This window comes from Leucopleurus acutus (genome assembly GCF_964270905.1).
Source record: "Leucopleurus acutus genome assembly, chromosome: 1".
Lineage (NCBI taxonomy): Eukaryota > Metazoa > Chordata > Mammalia > Artiodactyla > Delphinidae > Leucopleurus > Leucopleurus acutus.
Window position 1 is genome coordinate 121,409,226 of NC_139142.1, and position 17,320 is coordinate 121,426,545.

The 17,320-nt window shown below is 43.3% G+C and overlaps 1 protein-coding gene across 1 annotated transcript in view; it reads left to right on the plus strand.

Moving 5' to 3' along the window:
- SCG3 (secretogranin III) overlaps positions 1-16,899 on the plus strand; it is a gene marked incomplete at both ends in the record, with an annotated part of 38,048 nt that extends 21,149 nt beyond the window's left edge. Inside the window, 2 exons of the mRNA XM_082840159.1 lie at positions 11,636-11,716; positions 16,781-16,899. Of these exons, the coding sequence (XP_082696285.1) occupies positions 11,636-11,716; positions 16,781-16,899 (200 nt within the window). The remainder of the gene's footprint in view (positions 1-11,635; positions 11,717-16,780) is intronic.
- Positions 16,900-17,320: the final 421 nt, after the last annotated feature.

Sequence of the window (17,320 nt, forward strand, 5' to 3'; positions counted from 1 at the left end):
TCATGAAGTTTTAGATTATTACACCCCTCTTCTCTCTAGGATGGATTTCATAGACCACCACAATTTTCTCCTATATTGACATTACTGACATATGAACTCTAATTGTTTGGTGGTAGCCTATGTTGGGAAAGGTTATGAGGTTGCATCTGGACTCAGGAGGAAAGAATGTTGCGATGATTAATTAATAATGTTTGTCATGGGCATGGAAACGGGGAATTGGTGATATATGTGTCACTTTTGCTGGCCAGTCATGCTGCCTTGATGTTTCCAGTCAACCCTAGGCCCACTTTGGATGAGTGGTAAACTTTTTTTTAATAACTTTTTAAAATTATAGTAAAATATACATAACATAAAATTTACCATTGTAGCATTTTTAAGTGTACAGTTCAGTGGCATTAAGTACATTCATATCATTGTGCTACCGTCACCACCATCCATTTCCAGAACTCTTTTCATCTTGCAAAATTGAAACTCTAAACTCATTAAATAGTAACTCCCCATTCCCCCTCTGTCTTCAGCCCCTGGCAACCACCATTCTACTTTTTGTCTCTAGGAGTCTGACTACTCTAGGTACTTCAGATAAGTTGAATCATGCAGCATTTGGTCTTTTGCTACCAGCTTATTTCACTTAACATAACGTCCTCAAGCTTCATCTATGCTGTAACGAGCGTCAGAATTTCCTTCCTTTTTCAGGCTAATAGCCCATTGAATGTATATACCACATTTTGTTTATCCATCTGTTTGCCTATGGACACTTGTGTTGCTTCCACATCTTGGCTATTGTAAATAATGCTGCTCTGAACAAACATCTCAAGACTAAAAAATATTCAATTTGGGCAGGGGGAATATTCCTAGAAGTGGAATTTCTAGATCATACGATAATTCTATTTTTAATTTTTTGAGAAACCAGTGTTTTCCATAGTGCTTTCACCCTTTTACATTCCCACCAACAGTGTGCAGAAGTTCCAGTTTCTCCATATCCTCACCAACACTTTTATTTTCTGGTGTTTTTTTGTTTTGTTTTGTTTTTATGGTGGCCATCCTAATGGATGTGAGGTGGAGGATGAGTGGTAAACTTTTGAAAGACAGCTAAGCAGGAAAAGAGTGGTCCTGTGGCCTGAGATAGAGAGCTAGGAATTGGGCAGCACAAAGGACTACAGCTCAGTGTGCCTGGATCATCTCCTCTGGGAGCAACCCACATGTGATGACCATCCTTCCCTAGAACAGAGCAAGCCATATCTATCTAGGTCAGCTGACTTGCTGAGGCAGTATGCTCATTGCTTAGGACAACACCTTATATCGCCGTGCAAATATCCCTAGGAATGGGTGCTTCCCGGTCTCTTACTTGTTTTAGGAAAGCATTATGTAAAAAAGGAATACGAAGGAGTTGATTCTTGGTAGCCCACTACTTCCTGTTTAGGGTGTGAGTGTGTGGAGACTAATGATGAGGTTAGATTTCTCATTAGGATTTCCATCAGGTAATAATGGGGAGAGAGAAGAGTAAAACTCCATCCAGTTAGTGTTAATCTTTTTTTTTTCCGGTATGCGGGCCTCTCACTATTGCGGAGCACAGGCTCCGGACGCGCAGGCTCAGCAGCCATGGCTCACGGGCCCAACCGCTCCGCGGCATGTGGGATCTTCCCGGACAGGGGCACGAACCCGCGTCCCCTGCATCGGCAGGCGGACTCCCAACCACTGCGTCACCAGGGAAGCCCAGTGTTAATCTTTGTAATGGCTCTCCTGAAACATTAGGAAAGGGTAGGGATTTGGGGCTAAAATTAGTCCCCCCCCCCATTATTTAGAGACTTAATTTACTCATGCTACCCCGATCCTATTTACTCTGGGATAAGAAAAACTGATTCTAGTATGGTTTAGGAAACACCAAACTGAGCTTAAGCCAAGGGCCAACATTTCTTGGAAAAGATGTAATTAATGCCCAAAAGGACATATTATGACATATATCTTTGTATTCACAGTTGCTTTATTTGCACTTTTCTCAAAGGCTATTTTGCTTCTTTGTTATAAAACCCAGGGAGAAAACACCTGTTGTCTCTAGGCAGAAAAATAAAAGAATCTATGTGGGTGAAGGCAGGGTTGGCTGGGTTTCTTGAGACATTTATTCAGGAATAAATAAACATTTATTCCAATGGCATGTCTGGCACTGTGCTCAGAAAGCTACAGAAGGAATTTAAGGACCAATGCCTGCCTTTGAGGACTCAGGCAAGCTCTGAAATGACCTAAGAATAGGCCTTAAGTCATATGTAGGCAAATACAACACAAGCCACATATGTCTCTCCCTTACTGATGAGTCAGCAGCATGTAGAACAGGCTCCCTTCAGAGAGGAAGCTGGAGGACGTTACAGAGCAGAGCAAGAGATGAGGTAATAGCTAAAACCACTTAAGGAAATAATTAGAAGCAGGACACATTGGCAGGAATATCTGTAGGGAGTCTGTTTTGGTCTTGTGATGTGAAGTGATGGCCCCATCCAACAAAAGCAAATATTGATTAACCATGCCAAGCATATGCTGAGGCCTGGGAGGAATAACAACAACAGGAATAACAACAACAGACTACATTTATGTCACTCCTCAACTTACAAAGCAAGTTTACATGCATCTCACTTCAGGCTAAATGTAAAAATTCCAATTTAATTACCAGTGATGAAAAATGACACGTTCACCTTTGAAAATATTTTAGACTATTTAAACCCTTGCTTTCTACAGGGACTCACACTAAGAATAATATTTTAAGATATCGATTTCTAGTTGGTACAGTTATTTGAATGATTTGATAATTATTCCTAAATATAGAGATATGCCAATGAAGTCAAATTTACTCCAATTTCAACCATATCTATAATGGTGCTTAGTTTTTCAAATAAATTGCTCTCTGGAGACCGAAGAACTTTAAAGTTTTATTCCATGAGCTAAGTGGGGCTCTTTTTGCCAGTTTGATGTTTACACATTCACTTCTGCTCTATGAGTCACTGAAAATCTTTTAAAACACTCATCCAAGGGGTGAAATAAGCATTACAATACCCATAAACTCATTCCAATGCTATCATTTGTCAAGTTTATGGCTAGATAATGGAATTAAGATGGAAAGGTCATCTCTAAGATAACTTTCCCCTAAATATCCTATCATCCCCCTATCTTTTTTTTTTAATCTTTTAAAATAGTTATTTATTTATTTTTGACTGTGTTGGGTCTTTGTTGCTGCATGCGGGCTTTCTCTAGTTGCAGCAAGCAGGGGCTACTCTTCATTGCAATGTGTGGCTTCTCATAGCAGTGGCTTCTCTTGTGGAGCAGGGGCTCCAGGCACGCAGCCTCACTAGTTGTGGCTCGCGGACTCTAGAGCACAGGCTCAGTAGTTGTGGCGCACAGACTTAGTTGCTCTTCGACATGTGGGATCTTCCAAGACCAGGGCTTAAACCCGTGTCCCCTGCACTGACAGGTGGATTCTTAACCACTGCACCGCCAGGGAAGTCCCCCCGTATCTTCTTTACAGAAGCCAGAAAAGAGAAAGCAGCTTATTTAATTAATAAATTGATAATAAGCTGACTAACTCACAGGGATGCTTTTATTTTTAAAGCAACACAGCAGGGGAAAATTCGTGTCTTTATTCAAGCCCCAAGGCATTCTGTTGGAAATGTCCAAAAATAGTGAGGCTGTCTTCTTCCCTATGAGTCAGCAAGTGTGCCAGGAGCTAAGGCAGGCCAGAGACCTACCACCAACACAAGATTTTCCAGGACAGCAAAGGAGAATTTCTCCCCATATACAGAAACCACGCATCTTCTTTTCAGAATTCACTCTTTAATTTACAAATAAGTAAACCAAGCCTTAGAAGATGAACAGTCTCGCCCAAGAGCTCATAAGCAAAGAGTGGCAGAGCTGGGGCTTGAACTTCTGTCCCTTGACTCCCACCAGTGGTCATCCCAGCATCCCATGCTGCATCTTGCAGGCATGTCAAATGGCATCATTTTGCACAAGTTCTTTTTCTTTTGGGCAGTGCCATTCAGCTTGTGGGATCGTTATTATTATTTTTGGGGGGGGGCTGCGTTGGGTTTTTGTTGCTGCGCGTGGGCTTTCTCTAGTTGTGTGAGTGGGAGCTACTCATTGTTGCAGTGCACAAGCTTCTCATTGCTGTGGCTTCTCTTGTTGCAGAGCATGGGCTCTAGGCTCGCGGGCTCACTAGTTGTGGCTCGCGGGCCCTAGAGCGCAGGCTCAGTAGTTGTGGCGCACGGGTTTAGTTGCTCTGCGGCATGTGGGATCTTCCCGGACCAGGGCTCGAACCCGTGTCTCCTGCATTAGCAAGTGTATTCTTAACCACTGTGCCACCAGGGAAGCCCAGCTTGTGAGATCTTATTTCCCTGACCAGGGATTGAACCCGGGCCCTCAGCAATGAAAGCGCCAAGTCCTAACCACTGGGCCACCAGGGAATTCCCACAAAAATTCTTTAATTGAATGGCTCTGGGGCCCACCTTGACATCCATGATACCAGTATCAGTTGCTTTGTTCAAACCTATAATCATATAATCTTTACTATATGGAATTTTAAGCATTATATCAAACAATTTTCATAAGCACTCTTTTCAAACATTTAATATCTTCAGTATATCCAATATTCAGTAGGTTAAAGCTATTGATTTCTACAGAGTTGTTTGTCTTGTCTTGGTTTGGTTTGGTTTTTTTGAGGGGATGTTTGCAGATCAGGGGAGCATATCAGGATCAGGACAAATTCATGTATAATAAAGGATATTTCTCTTGCAGGGCTGAGAACCAGAACAGCCAGAAAAACAGGGCTGCATCTTGACTCTGGCCCTCTTCCCATCTGCTTCAGCATACGTTTTAAGGCTTGTGCCATATTACCTCAGCCATGAGCTATTTTTTTCCAAAGGAAGCTGAAATTAATTTGAAAAAAATAGGCCAGTTTTCCAAAGTGGACTCTCATGGGCTTTTAATGCACACTGTGTAAATAAAAGATTTGCTTTACAGCTACTGAGAAGAGAAAATGTAAACAGGAACCAGCTGCTTGTCTCTAAGAGCAGATGAACACCTGCTTTTATTCCCGTTGTTTCCAGGGCCCCAGCAAATATGCAGAGGTCCCAATACTGGTGGCAGTGGTTCCCAAATTTTGCCCCACATTCGAATCATCTCAGGATTGCTTTAAAAAAATCCTGATACTTAGTCCCTCCACCAGATATTCTGATCTATTTGGTATGAGGAGTTACCCAGGCATTAGGATTTTTAAAAGCTCCCCCAAGTGATTCCAATGTGCAGCCAACTTTGAGAACCACTGCCTGTTGGCCAGTTTGGTAATGACAACAACAGTCACTAAATCTCTAGTCGAAAAGGTGAATTTTACCCAGTTCCACTCATTAGAGGTTCCAGATTCATTCTGGTTCAAGATCAGGCTCTGACCCTTACTCAGCTGTCTGCTTGGGCCCATCACTTAGCCTCTCTGAGCCTGAGTTTCCTCATGAGTAAAATGGGAACAATAATGCTTATTTCATAGAGCTCTGTGAAGATTAAGTGACACATGGATATAGTCTGTTTAGCACTTTGGTAGGTGTTTTATTTATTTGTTTATTTATTTATTTATTTATTTTTGCCTGCATTGGGTCTTCGTTGCTGCACACAGGCTTTCTCTAATAGTGGCTAGCAGTGGCCACTCTTCGTTGCGGTGCACAGGCTTCCCATTGTGGTGGCTTCTTGCTGTGGAGCATGGGCTCTGGGTGCTTGGGCTTCAGTAGTTGTGGCATGTGGGCTCAGCAGCTGTGGCTCACGGGCTTACCTGCTCTGCGGCACGTGGGATTTTCCTGGACCAGGGCTCGGACCCGTGTCCCCTGCATTGGCAGGCGGATTCTGCCAATGCAGAATCCGCCTGCCAATGCGCCATCAGGGAAGCCCTCATAGGTGTTTTAAATTGTTTCTGATGTAATTATCGTTTAAATTCAGAATCCATTGAATTTCAAGTCTTGTAAATAAACAATTCATTTTTTGAGGAAGGAGGGAAGGAAGGGAGGGAGGGAAGGAGGGAGGGTGGAAGGAAGGAAGGAAGGAAGGAAGGAAGGAAAACTTATACCATTTCTCTTTAAAAATTGTAGTTTCCCTAGTTTGGATGCCATGCTCACCAAACAATCTTCTGATTATGATTAGCTTCTATATAAGAAGCCTTCATCCATTTACTCACTCAACAAATATTTACTGAGTGCCTATTTTGTATTAGGCTTTATTCTAGGCGTGGGAGTACATCAGCAAACAAGAAATATTTCTAAGGGAGGAAGACAAATAATAAGGTTAATAAATAAATTATGTGATACAGTAGAGAGTGATACATACTATGGATAAAAATAAAGCAGAAAATGGGAATGAGGGTGATGGGGGCGGGGGGATTCTATATTTTAAGTTAGAGAAACAGCCCTAATCATGTATGTTATAATCCACAAGATAGTAGTCTTTTAATGGATTACAGTCTAGCTTTCTTTAAGCTGCAGTAAACTAAGTCTTTTTTGTGGGATGATAATGTTAATATGGTGAATGAAATTATTTTTCATGCATTTCATACTTTTAAAAATTCAACACCATTTTTATAGGTAATTGGTCACTGAGCAAAAAGCAACCTGACAAGATGACGCTGAGTCCCCTACTTCCAATTGTCTTAGGTTGGGTTCCCTCCAAAGCAGACTGAGAGGATGATTTGAGGTGGCGTTTTTAATCGGCAGGTGACCCCAGGAAGCTCTACTGGGGGACAGGTCCATGAGACAGGGAAGGGAAAGAAGCCACTGTGGTGTGTTAATGAGCAGACTTCAGCTGTGGGTGTGGGGCTCAGTCCCGTGAGGACCTCTGGGGACCATGTGGACCGAGCCCGAGGAGTGAGGAAGCTGGGGTGTATATCTGCCAATCCTGTCCATCACTGGCTGCGGGCTCCTCTGTTAGCATATCTAGAATACGGAAAGCATGAGGGTGGGGAATCAACAGTGTCTGCTACACTATGGCCAAAACCTCATATTTATATTTTACTCTCCTAATTCAGAATTTTTAATATAGTGTCTAAACAGAGTCTAAGCTGGGATATTCCTTTTCCCAAATAAGCTCTCCACAGGGTGTGGAGAAAAGGGAACCCTCCTACGTTGTTGGTGGGAGTGTAAATAGGTGCAGCCACTATGGAGAACAGTATGGAGATTCCTTAAAAAACTAAAAATAGGGCTTCCCTGGTGGCACAGTGGTTGAGAGTCCGCCTGCTGATGCAGGGGACGTGGGTTCGTGCCCCGGTCCGGGAGGATCCCACATGCCGCGGAGCGGCTAGGCCCGTGAGCCATGACCGCTGAGCCTGCGCGTCCGGAGCCTGTGCTCTGCAACGGGAGAGGCCACAACAGTTGAGAGGCCCGCGTACCGAAAAAAAAAAAAAAAAAAAACTAAAAATAGAACTACCATACGACCACCAATCCCACTACTGGGCATACATCTGGAAAAAACCGTAATTCGAAAAGATACATGCACCCCAATGTTCACTGCAGCACTATTTTCAATAGCCAAGACATGGAAACAACCTAAATGTCCATCGACAGATAAATGGATAAAGACGATGTGGTACATCACTCAGCCATAAAAAGGAACGAAATTGAGTTATTTGTAATGAGGTGGATGGAACTAGAGTCTGTCATACAGAATGAAGTAAGTCAGAAAAAGAAAAACAAATACCGTATGCTAACGCATATAATATAGAATCTAAAAAACGGTACTGATGAACCTAGTGTCAGGGCAGGAATAATGACGCAGATGTAGAGAATGGACTTGAGGACACAGTGGGGGAAGGGGAAGCTGGGACAAAGTGATAGAGTAGCATTGACATATGTACACTACCAAGTGTAAAATAGCTAGCTAGTGGGAAGCAGCCGCATAGCACAGGGGGATCAGCTTGATGCTTAGTGACGACTTAGAGGGGTGGGATAGGGAGGGTGGGAGGGAGACGCAAGAGGGAGGGGATATGGGGATATATGTATGCATGAAGCTGATTCACTTTGTTGTAAAGCAGAAACTAACACAACATTGTAAAGCAATTATACTCCAATAAAGGTGTTTAAAAAAAAAAGATATGGGGGCTTCCCTGGTGGCGCAGTGGTTCAGAATCTGCCTGCCAATGCAGGGGACACGGGTTCGAGCCCTAGTCTGGGAAGATCCCACATGCCGCGAAGCAACTAGCCCCGTAAGCCACAATTACTGAGCCTGCGCGTCTGGAGCCTGTGCTCCGCAACAAGAGAGGCCGCGATAGTGAGAGGCCCGCGCACCGCGATGACAAGTGGCCTCCGCTTGCCGCAACTAGAGAAAGCCCTCGCACAGAAACAAAGACCCAACACAGCCATAAATAAATAAATAAATAAATAAATAAATAAATAAATAAAATTTAAAAAAAACATATGGTATGTAAACGGAATACTACTCAGCCATTAAAAAAAATGAAAGAATGCCATTTGCTGCAACATGGAGGGACCTAGAGATTATCATACTAAGTGGAGTAAGTCAGACAGAGAAAGACGTATCACTTATATGTGAAATCTAAAATATGACACAAATGAACTTATCTATGAAACAGAAACAGACTTATAGACATAGAAAACAGACTTGTGGTTGCCGGTGGCAGGGGAGGGGATGGATCGGGAGTTTGGGATTAGCAGATGCAAACTATTATGTATAGGATGGATAAACAACAAGGTCCTACTATACAGCTCAGGGAACTATATTGAATATCCTGTGATAAACCATAATGGAAAAGAATATGAAAAAGAATGTATATATATGTGTGTATATATAACTGAATCACTGCTGTACAGTACAAATTAACACAACATTGTAAATCAACTATACTTCAATAAAATAAATTTTAAAACTTAAAAAAAAATAAGGGGACTTCCCTGGTGGCACAGGGGTTAAGAATCTGCCTGCCAATGCAGGGGACAGGGGTTCGGGCCCTGGTCCAGGAAGATCCCACATGCCGTGGAGCAGCTAAGCCCGTGCTCCACAGCTACTGAGCCTGCACTCTACAGCCCGCGAGCCACAACTACTGAGATCACGTGCCACAACTACTGAAGTCCGTGCACCTAGAGCCCGTGCTCCACAACAAGAGAAGGCACAGCAATGAGAAGCCCACGCACTGCAACGAAGTGTAGCCCCTGCTCGCAGCAACTAGAGAAAGCCCGCGCGCAGCAGCGGAAGACCCAATGCAGCCAAAAATAAAAATAAATAAATTTATTTTAAAAAATAAGCTCTCCATATTAGGATATAATATCATAGGTAAGATTGTGGGAAGAATGCTTAAAGTTATTCAAAGAGCAAGACTTACTTTTTTTTTAACATCTTTATTGGAGTATAATTGCTTTACAACGGTGTGTTAGTTTCTGCTTTATAACAAAGTGAATCAGCTGTACATATACATATATCCCCATATCTCCTCCCTCTTGCGTCTCCCTCCCACCCTCCCTATCCCACCCCTCTAGGTGGTCACAAAGCGCCGAGCTGATATCCCTGTGCTATGCGGCTGCTTCCCACTAGCTATCTATTTTACATTTGGTAGTGTATATATGTCCATGCCACTCTCTCACTTTGTCCCAGCTTACCCTTCCCGCCCCCCGTGTCCTCAAGTCCATTCTCTACGTCTGCGTCTGCCATCTGCGTCTTTAGAGCAAGACTATTTTCACACATCCTCAAGTTTCAGAAGCCCTAATTACCTGATGTGCTAATGACAAATCATTATTATCATTAAAGCAAGCCCTATGAGAACCACTAATGTGATTTAAATTCTTTAAAAATAATGAAGTTGCATTCTTTAGAAATAGTCTAAGATTTCTTTCCTTCTTCAAACCGAATTAATTTGAAATAATGCTGTGTTTCTTGGTTTTGCTTTTTGTTTGTTTTGTTGTTGTTACCAAATCTGATGACCTTCGTAGCAAATGGGCTACAGACAATGAAAATCTGTACATTCATTGTGCTGCAATTTTATAACATCAGTCAGGAGGACATTGGTCTTTCACGTGCTCTAACATTAAAAGCAAAGAATTAAAATCATTTACACAGGCAATTGAACTGAATAGGGGCTGAAAATTGTGGCTCTCTTCTTTTGTCCACTTACCCCTTTTTGCAAAGGAGTTTCTTTGTGCTTCATTGGGGACCAGGTAACATGGAACCCCAGTGGTGACGTAAGAGTGAGCTCACAAGATCAGGAAGAAAGTCACTTAAGTAAATGTTGTGGTGGAAATTGGAACATCAGCAAATCTTAAGGCAATATTACTGTTCATGGACTATAGTCAGATGTACCCAGGTTCAAGCCTGGCTCTACTACTTACTAGCCTTGTGATCAAGGCTAATAAGTAGTAAGTAGCCTTACTTCCTCTCTCTAAGCCTCAGTTTCTTCACCTCTAAAATGGGGATTAAACAGGACTGCATCAAAAGGTTGTTGTGAAGAATAAAAGAGAGAATGTATTTTGGAGCACAAAACACAGCCTCTGGCACATAGTAAGCACACAGTACAGGTAGCTCAACCAAGAGGTCTGGGCAGTAGACTGGGGGTTCAGAACAGGTGGTCACCGCACTGAGCTCTGACAGCCATTGCTTCTGCAAAGGCCCTGGACTTTAAAAGCCTCTTTTCTTAGGCCATCCAGTACTCTCCAGATCAACTGATCTCTTGGTGCAGACACTCTGAGCATTAGGGACCCACCTGATTAAGGGGATGGTTGATTTCTTTGAGACAGAACAAAGCTACATCAGTGCTCATGTCTGAATACAAGTCTTATCTTTCAGACAGTGCAGGTAACAGAAACGTGGCCAGACTAGAGTCCAAATTTCACCTCTGTTATTTCCTGTATTGCCTCAGCCAAATCACTTAGCTTCTCTGAGCCTTAGTTTCCTCATCTCTGAGTTAATGATCATACCCACTTGCAGACAAGGCATCTAAAGGGTGTCACAGGGCGCGTGCTTCAGTGATGCCTGGTATTCTCCTGACACACTTAAAGCCCATCAGAGAATGTTTACATCCAGGGGAATTTTACTAGAACGGGTTCTAAGTTTCACTATCCAGCCTTGAAATGAGATCCAGGTCTCTTCTTCATCTGAGTTTTTACATACTCCCTAACAGATTGGGCAGAAGACCTGTATAGCAGCTTACACAAAGCCACAAACTTGGACTGACTTCTCATTTATTTGGTGATGGAGTCTTAAGTATCTGCCACTCTGATTCAGTTCTTGACTTGATAATACTCTCCAGTTTGAAAGAACCATCCCTAACTGGAAATGACCCAATCTGAGACTGGTAGGGACCCACCCATCCAGTGAACTGAATCAAAACTCTTCTCTGCCAGGACATCAAACTGTATTTATTTGTGTTGGGGGATAATGGCCTCTTGACATTGCCAGCCTGGACCTGCCTCCTGGACTCTTATCCCACCCACCCACAGAAATATGCACACCACCTACTTAGGGATGGTCCCCACCAAGTGCTTGATAAGTCCAATATTTGTTCATGGTCTCAAACATAAGTGTGGTCTTTAAAAAGGGATGCAGTGAAAAAAAAAAAAAAAAAAAAAAGGGATGCAGTGATATTTTTATGAGTGTTTAATATGGCTTCTCTTGCCTTTTCCAGGGAAAACAGAAGCCTATTTGGAAGCCATTAGAAAAAATATTGAATGGTTGAAGAAACACAACAAAAAAGAAAATAAAGAAGGTAAGCAATTAGTGTTGTTATAAATTGCAAAGTTCTCCAATTTGTCAGGAGCTCTTATTTTTTATTTTTTTATTTTATTTTATTTTATTTTGGCCGAGCAGCTTGTGGGATCTTAGTTCCCCGACCAGGGATTGAACCCTGGCCCACAGCAGTGAAAGCATGGAGTCCTAACCACTAGACTGCCAGGGAATTCCCAAGAGCTCTTATTAAAGATTCCCACAATTGGGCTTCCCTGGTGGCACAGTGGTTGAGAGTCCGCCTGCCGATGCAGGGGACACGGGTTCGTGCCCCGGTCCGGGAAGATCCCACATGCCGTGGAGCGGCTGGGCCCGTGACCCATGGCCGCTGAGCCTGCGCGTCCGGAGCCTGTGCTCCGCAATGGGAGAGGCCACAACAGTGAGAGGCCCGCGTACCACAAAAAAAAAAAAAAAAAAAAAAGATTCCCACAATCAAATTAGGCTAAAGTCCCCTCTCGGGGCCCAAAAGACTCTAGGTGCTTCTCAGATGCGGAAGGGAATAGACCTCCATTTCTCTTATTTTTCAAATCAGCCTTTCAAGCAAAGGCATTTTCTTTTCTTTTCCATTTTGTTATAAAAAATGTCAAACAGGAGCAGAGAGAACAGTATAATGAATTACCATGCATCCATCACCCACCTTCAATAATTATCAACATTTTGCCAATCTTGTTGTGTACCCACCCGCCCCCCTTCTCTTGGAGTATCTTAAACAAAGACGTTTCCTGAGCACGTATTAGGTGCACCCTGCAGTCACGAAGGTAGTCGCTCACTTAGTTAAAACAAAACACAGAACCAGACTCCATTCTGAGTGTAACAGATGTGAAGGACCATAAGATGCAGCCCCTCACCCCCTGCCAGGTTGCTCACACCATCAATAAACCTCCGGTGGGCACTGCTCAGGGCTAACACAGATAACATGGTGGTGCAAAGGAGGTGAGAGGAGGGGGCACATCTCCTTACATTGGGAGAAAGAGCTGCAGGAAAGCCTTTGCTGGAAAGGCAAGGAAGAATTTACGTACGAGTGAGGAGAGATAGAGGCAGAGGGAACACTCGTGCAAAGACATGAAGGGACAAAACAGAGTGATGCATTACAGGAACTGGAGCCAGTTTTTCAGGAGCACTGAGGTCTGCAGACAGGGCTGGGGAGGTGGGCAGCGGCCAAGTCAGGAGGAGGCTTGTGCACCCTGCAAAGGAGGTTAATTTTAGCCCCAGGGCTTAAAATTAGGGCTTAATTAGGTTAAGGACTGAGAAATCTCTCTGGCAGCAGTATGGTTACAGATTGAAAAAATAAAACCCCAGGGCTTCTCTGGTGCCGCAGTGGTTGAGAGTCCGCCTGCCGATGCAGGGGACACGGGTTCGTGCCCCGGTCCGGGAAGATCTCACACGCCGCGGAGCGGCTGGGCCTGTAAGCCACGGCCGCTGAGCCTGCGCATCCGGAGCCTGTGCTCCGCAACGGGAGAGGCCACAGCAGTGAGAGGCCCGCGTACAGCAAAAAAATAAAAATAAGAATAAAAAAAATAAAACCCCAGAAGCCAGGTGAGAGATAGGAAGTAAGGATCTGGAGCAGATGTAATGTGGCTTAAACCAAGGCAAAGCAGAGGAAATAAAGAAGAAGGGAGAGGCTCAAGAGCTATGTGGAGAGAGGATTCTAGTATGATTCCCAGGTGTCTGGCCAGAGCAGTTGCGAAGTGATGCTTTTAAAATGAGATTAGCATTGCTTTTCAAACTTGAAAATGCATTCAAATCACCTGTGGAGCTTCCAAATATCCTAATGCCCACAAGACCACTAAATCAAACTTGAGGGGCAGGACACAGGCATCAGTATTTTTTAAACTTTCATGATTCCACTGTGCAACCAAGTTTGAAAACCAATGAGATAGAACACAGTGGGAGCAAGAGGTATGTATTTTCAGCACCCCTTTAGCCTGTGATCATACAAGTTGAGTGAGATGGAAACAATTATCAGGTCTTCACACACACTTTATTTGGTTCAAAATGATATGAATTTCTGCGCTATCAGCTCCATTAAAGTTCACACGAACCATATTTCATCAAATCTGTCATTGACTGAAAAATGCACCATTGTTTCATGTACCACTACAGAAGAAAAATTAGAACATGCCATCAATTATGGCAAAGACTTTAAAAATTTTTTAAAGTTTATCTTAGAATCAGTGTAATACAGTATGTACCAAAATGCATTCTGAAACCAATGTAAATTGTAGGGACCAACCATTTAGAGTATTTATGTTATTTCTTTCACTTACTAACACATGAATCTGACTCCTGGTCATAATCTGCAACATCCTGCAATTCAGTCTTCCATTTCCAGAAACGACCAACCTAGTAAATCATGGAACCCTAGTGCATGCATATTGAAGGCTCTGTGAGCAAGCTTCCAAATGACAGTGGTGGGTATGAGGCTCCCTTCTGCCTCCAGGAAGTGAGGGTGACATGCAGTTCACCCTTCTGAAGGCAGAAACAGAGAGCTCTTCTTCCACTGCCTTCGTATGTGCTCTGCCTGACTTGGGCAATCTCTCAAAGCCTGTGGGGACCCAGTCCTAGAACCATACAGCTTCTGCAGCTGTGGGAGCAGGAAGTCTTACTATTAGTTCTGACCTTCCTTAACCTCTGCAGATGCCCTTTGCTTGACAGGGGCCTGGGTGACCTGAATCTCCTTCCCAAATCCAGGAAAGGGAAGTCCATGTGATGTGACAGTGAGGAAGATGATGAAATCTTATGGAGCCTTAAAAAGAAAGTTTGTACTTTTAGAAAAGTGAATTACAGCCCTTATCTCTTTTGAGCCTTACAGCCTTCAAACCTCCTTTAAGTAGCAAGTTCGCTACTCCTAGTGTACTCTAACAGCCAGCTAGGGCAGAGCTGGACTCCAATGGCCTTTCCTCTGCACCGTGCCAGTTTTCCCATGGCACACAGTGACAGCCATGCCATCAAGAGACCATTTTTCTATTTCAAAAGAAAGCCAAATATTTTCCCGTTTGTCCATTCAAATCACCTGGACCACTTCACAGCTGTTTGGGGGAGTCTGCCTTTTGTCCCACTAAAGATATTGACCCAGAACCGATTCTAAAGAACCAGTGATGATTAAAAGGTGTCTCTTGGGCTTCCCTGGTGGCGCAGTGGTTGAGAGTCCGCCTGCCAATGCAGGGGACATGGGTTCGTGCCCCGGTCCGGGAAGATCCCACATGCCGCGGAGCGGCTGGGTTCGTGAGCCATGGCCGCTGAGCCTGCGCGTCCGGAGCCTGTGCTCCGCAACGGGAGAGGCCACAACAGTGAGAGGCCCGCGTACCGCAAAAAAAAAGTGCCTCTTTGTGCCCTATGAGTCAGTCAGGAATCAGCTCGGGAGGTGCACACAGAATGTACACTCAGTTTGATTCTCTAACTCGCGCCTGAGAGAAAGGGAAAGTCAACAACCAAAACAAAACTGAGCCTTCAAACACTTATTGAATGTTCTGCACGTGTTAGATGCTTCATATTCACTACCTCAAGGCCGTAGAGTGGTCAAGGCAGTGACTACAGACAGACCTGAATTCAGAACCTGACTCTATTATGACCGGAGCAAGTGACTTACCTCCTCTGTCCTGTTTCTTCATCTCTCAAACGGCGACAGTAATGCTTTCCTCATGGGGTTTTGTGAGGAGCAAATAAGATGATGGCTGTAAAGTGTCCAGGGCTGGGAGTTCTCACTTCCATCCTCATGGCCGAGCCCAAACTGAAAGGAGCAAATGCCCTCCTGGGTGGAGAGAAAACAATCTCTCTCTGAGCCTCAGCTCACCACGGTATGATAAACACCTGGTGCTTGTACAGCGGTCCTTCAGGTCTGGTTTTCCTTTCATGCAGGGGCTTAAAGATGCCCGAGTGACCCAGGTTCAGCTTCTATTCAGGGTAGCTAAAGGTGGCCATAGAATGCTCTGAGCTTTTGTATCCCCCCCTCTCCTTTCTCCTCCATAGGATGTATTGTATGCAGCCACTAAAAATGGTGTTTCTGAGGAATATCAATGCTCACCGTGTAAACTGAGTGAAAGGAATTAGGTATAAGGTTGAATGTACGCTGTGATCATAACTGTGTTGAGAAAGATACATCCAAAAGCTAAAAGGAAACAGAATAAAATATCCACTCTGGTTATCAATGATTAATAGAATTCAGGTGATTTCAATTTTATTTTCATGTTTCTGTATTTTCTATATTTTAAAACAATAAGCATATAACACTTAAAGAATCAAGGGAAGATGTGGGGTTTTTCTCAAGCCTTCAGAAAGATGCCACCAGCCCCCTCCTTACTTGGTTGAGGATCTCTTTGTTTTTTGTGGACGGTTCAATGGTTTACCTAACTTTTTTGTTTAAGTCGGACAGAGGAACCACAAAGAGGTTATGGTTTCGTTTTTCACTCCATGCATGTAATTCAAACAACATGAAAATCAAGGTAATTCTTAATGCGGAAAAAACAAGTGGGTTGTCACGGCAACATGGGCTTAACCAGTGTAACAAGTTCAAGTCAGAACACCTGGTTCTGATTATAACTTTTATATATATATAACTTTTGCTAGCGGGGTGACCTTGAATAAGGCACTTAAGCTTTAGGGTCTTGTTACCCCAAGTGTGTTTCCTGAGCCAGCAGCATCAACATCTCCTGGACCTTGTTTAAAATGCAGAATCTGGGGCACCACCTCAGGCCTACTGAATACACATTTGCAACTTTCCAAAAGCCCCAGGTGATTGGTATAAATATTAAAGTCTGCCAAGGCCTGGTTTATGAGCCTGTTCCCTCTCTGGTCAAATGAGAGCTGTTCTCCCCATCTGAACACCTCGAAAAGTTGTGATGAAGAGCAGGTGGGATAACATAATGCGTGTAAACATGATTTGAAGCTGCAAACTACAGCACAAATGCCAAGAACTAAAATGCCTTCCAACGTGAAAGACAGGGCATGGTAATGATGTTCTACAAAATGCTTCTTCGTTAATGGTAATCACTGTAATGGGCTGTGCTTTCCTTATCTTTGCTCATGATACTCTGATGATATTTTCCAGATTATGACCTTTCAAAGATGAGGGACTTCATCAACCAACAAGCTGATGCTTATGTGGAGAAAGGCATCCTTGATAAAGAAGAAGCCGACGCCATTAAGCGTATTTACAGCACCCTGTAAAAATGGCAAATGACCCAAGAGTCTTTTAACTGTTTCAGAAAACATAGTGTAGCTTAAAACACTTCTAATTCTGTGATTAAAGTTATTTTGACCCAAGGATTATTAGAAAGTGCTGAATTTACAGTAGTTAATCTGTTAGAAGTGGTTAAAACATAGCTTTCTTGCCATAAAACTATCCAAAAAGTAAAGTTGTATGTAAGCTGAGATTTTGTATATAGAATCCTTATTTCCTTATAGATATACATTTTATAAGCAGATCTATGTTGCTTTGGAAAAGCCTGTAATGGACTGAACTTAAAACTGAACCCTCATCCCACTGTGTCACACATATAAGCACCCCCTGAAGAATTAGGGGGTTCTGTTTTCAAGGCATGCCGGGTACCAAAGCACCTCGTAGGATATCTCTGTTGTAAGATGTCAT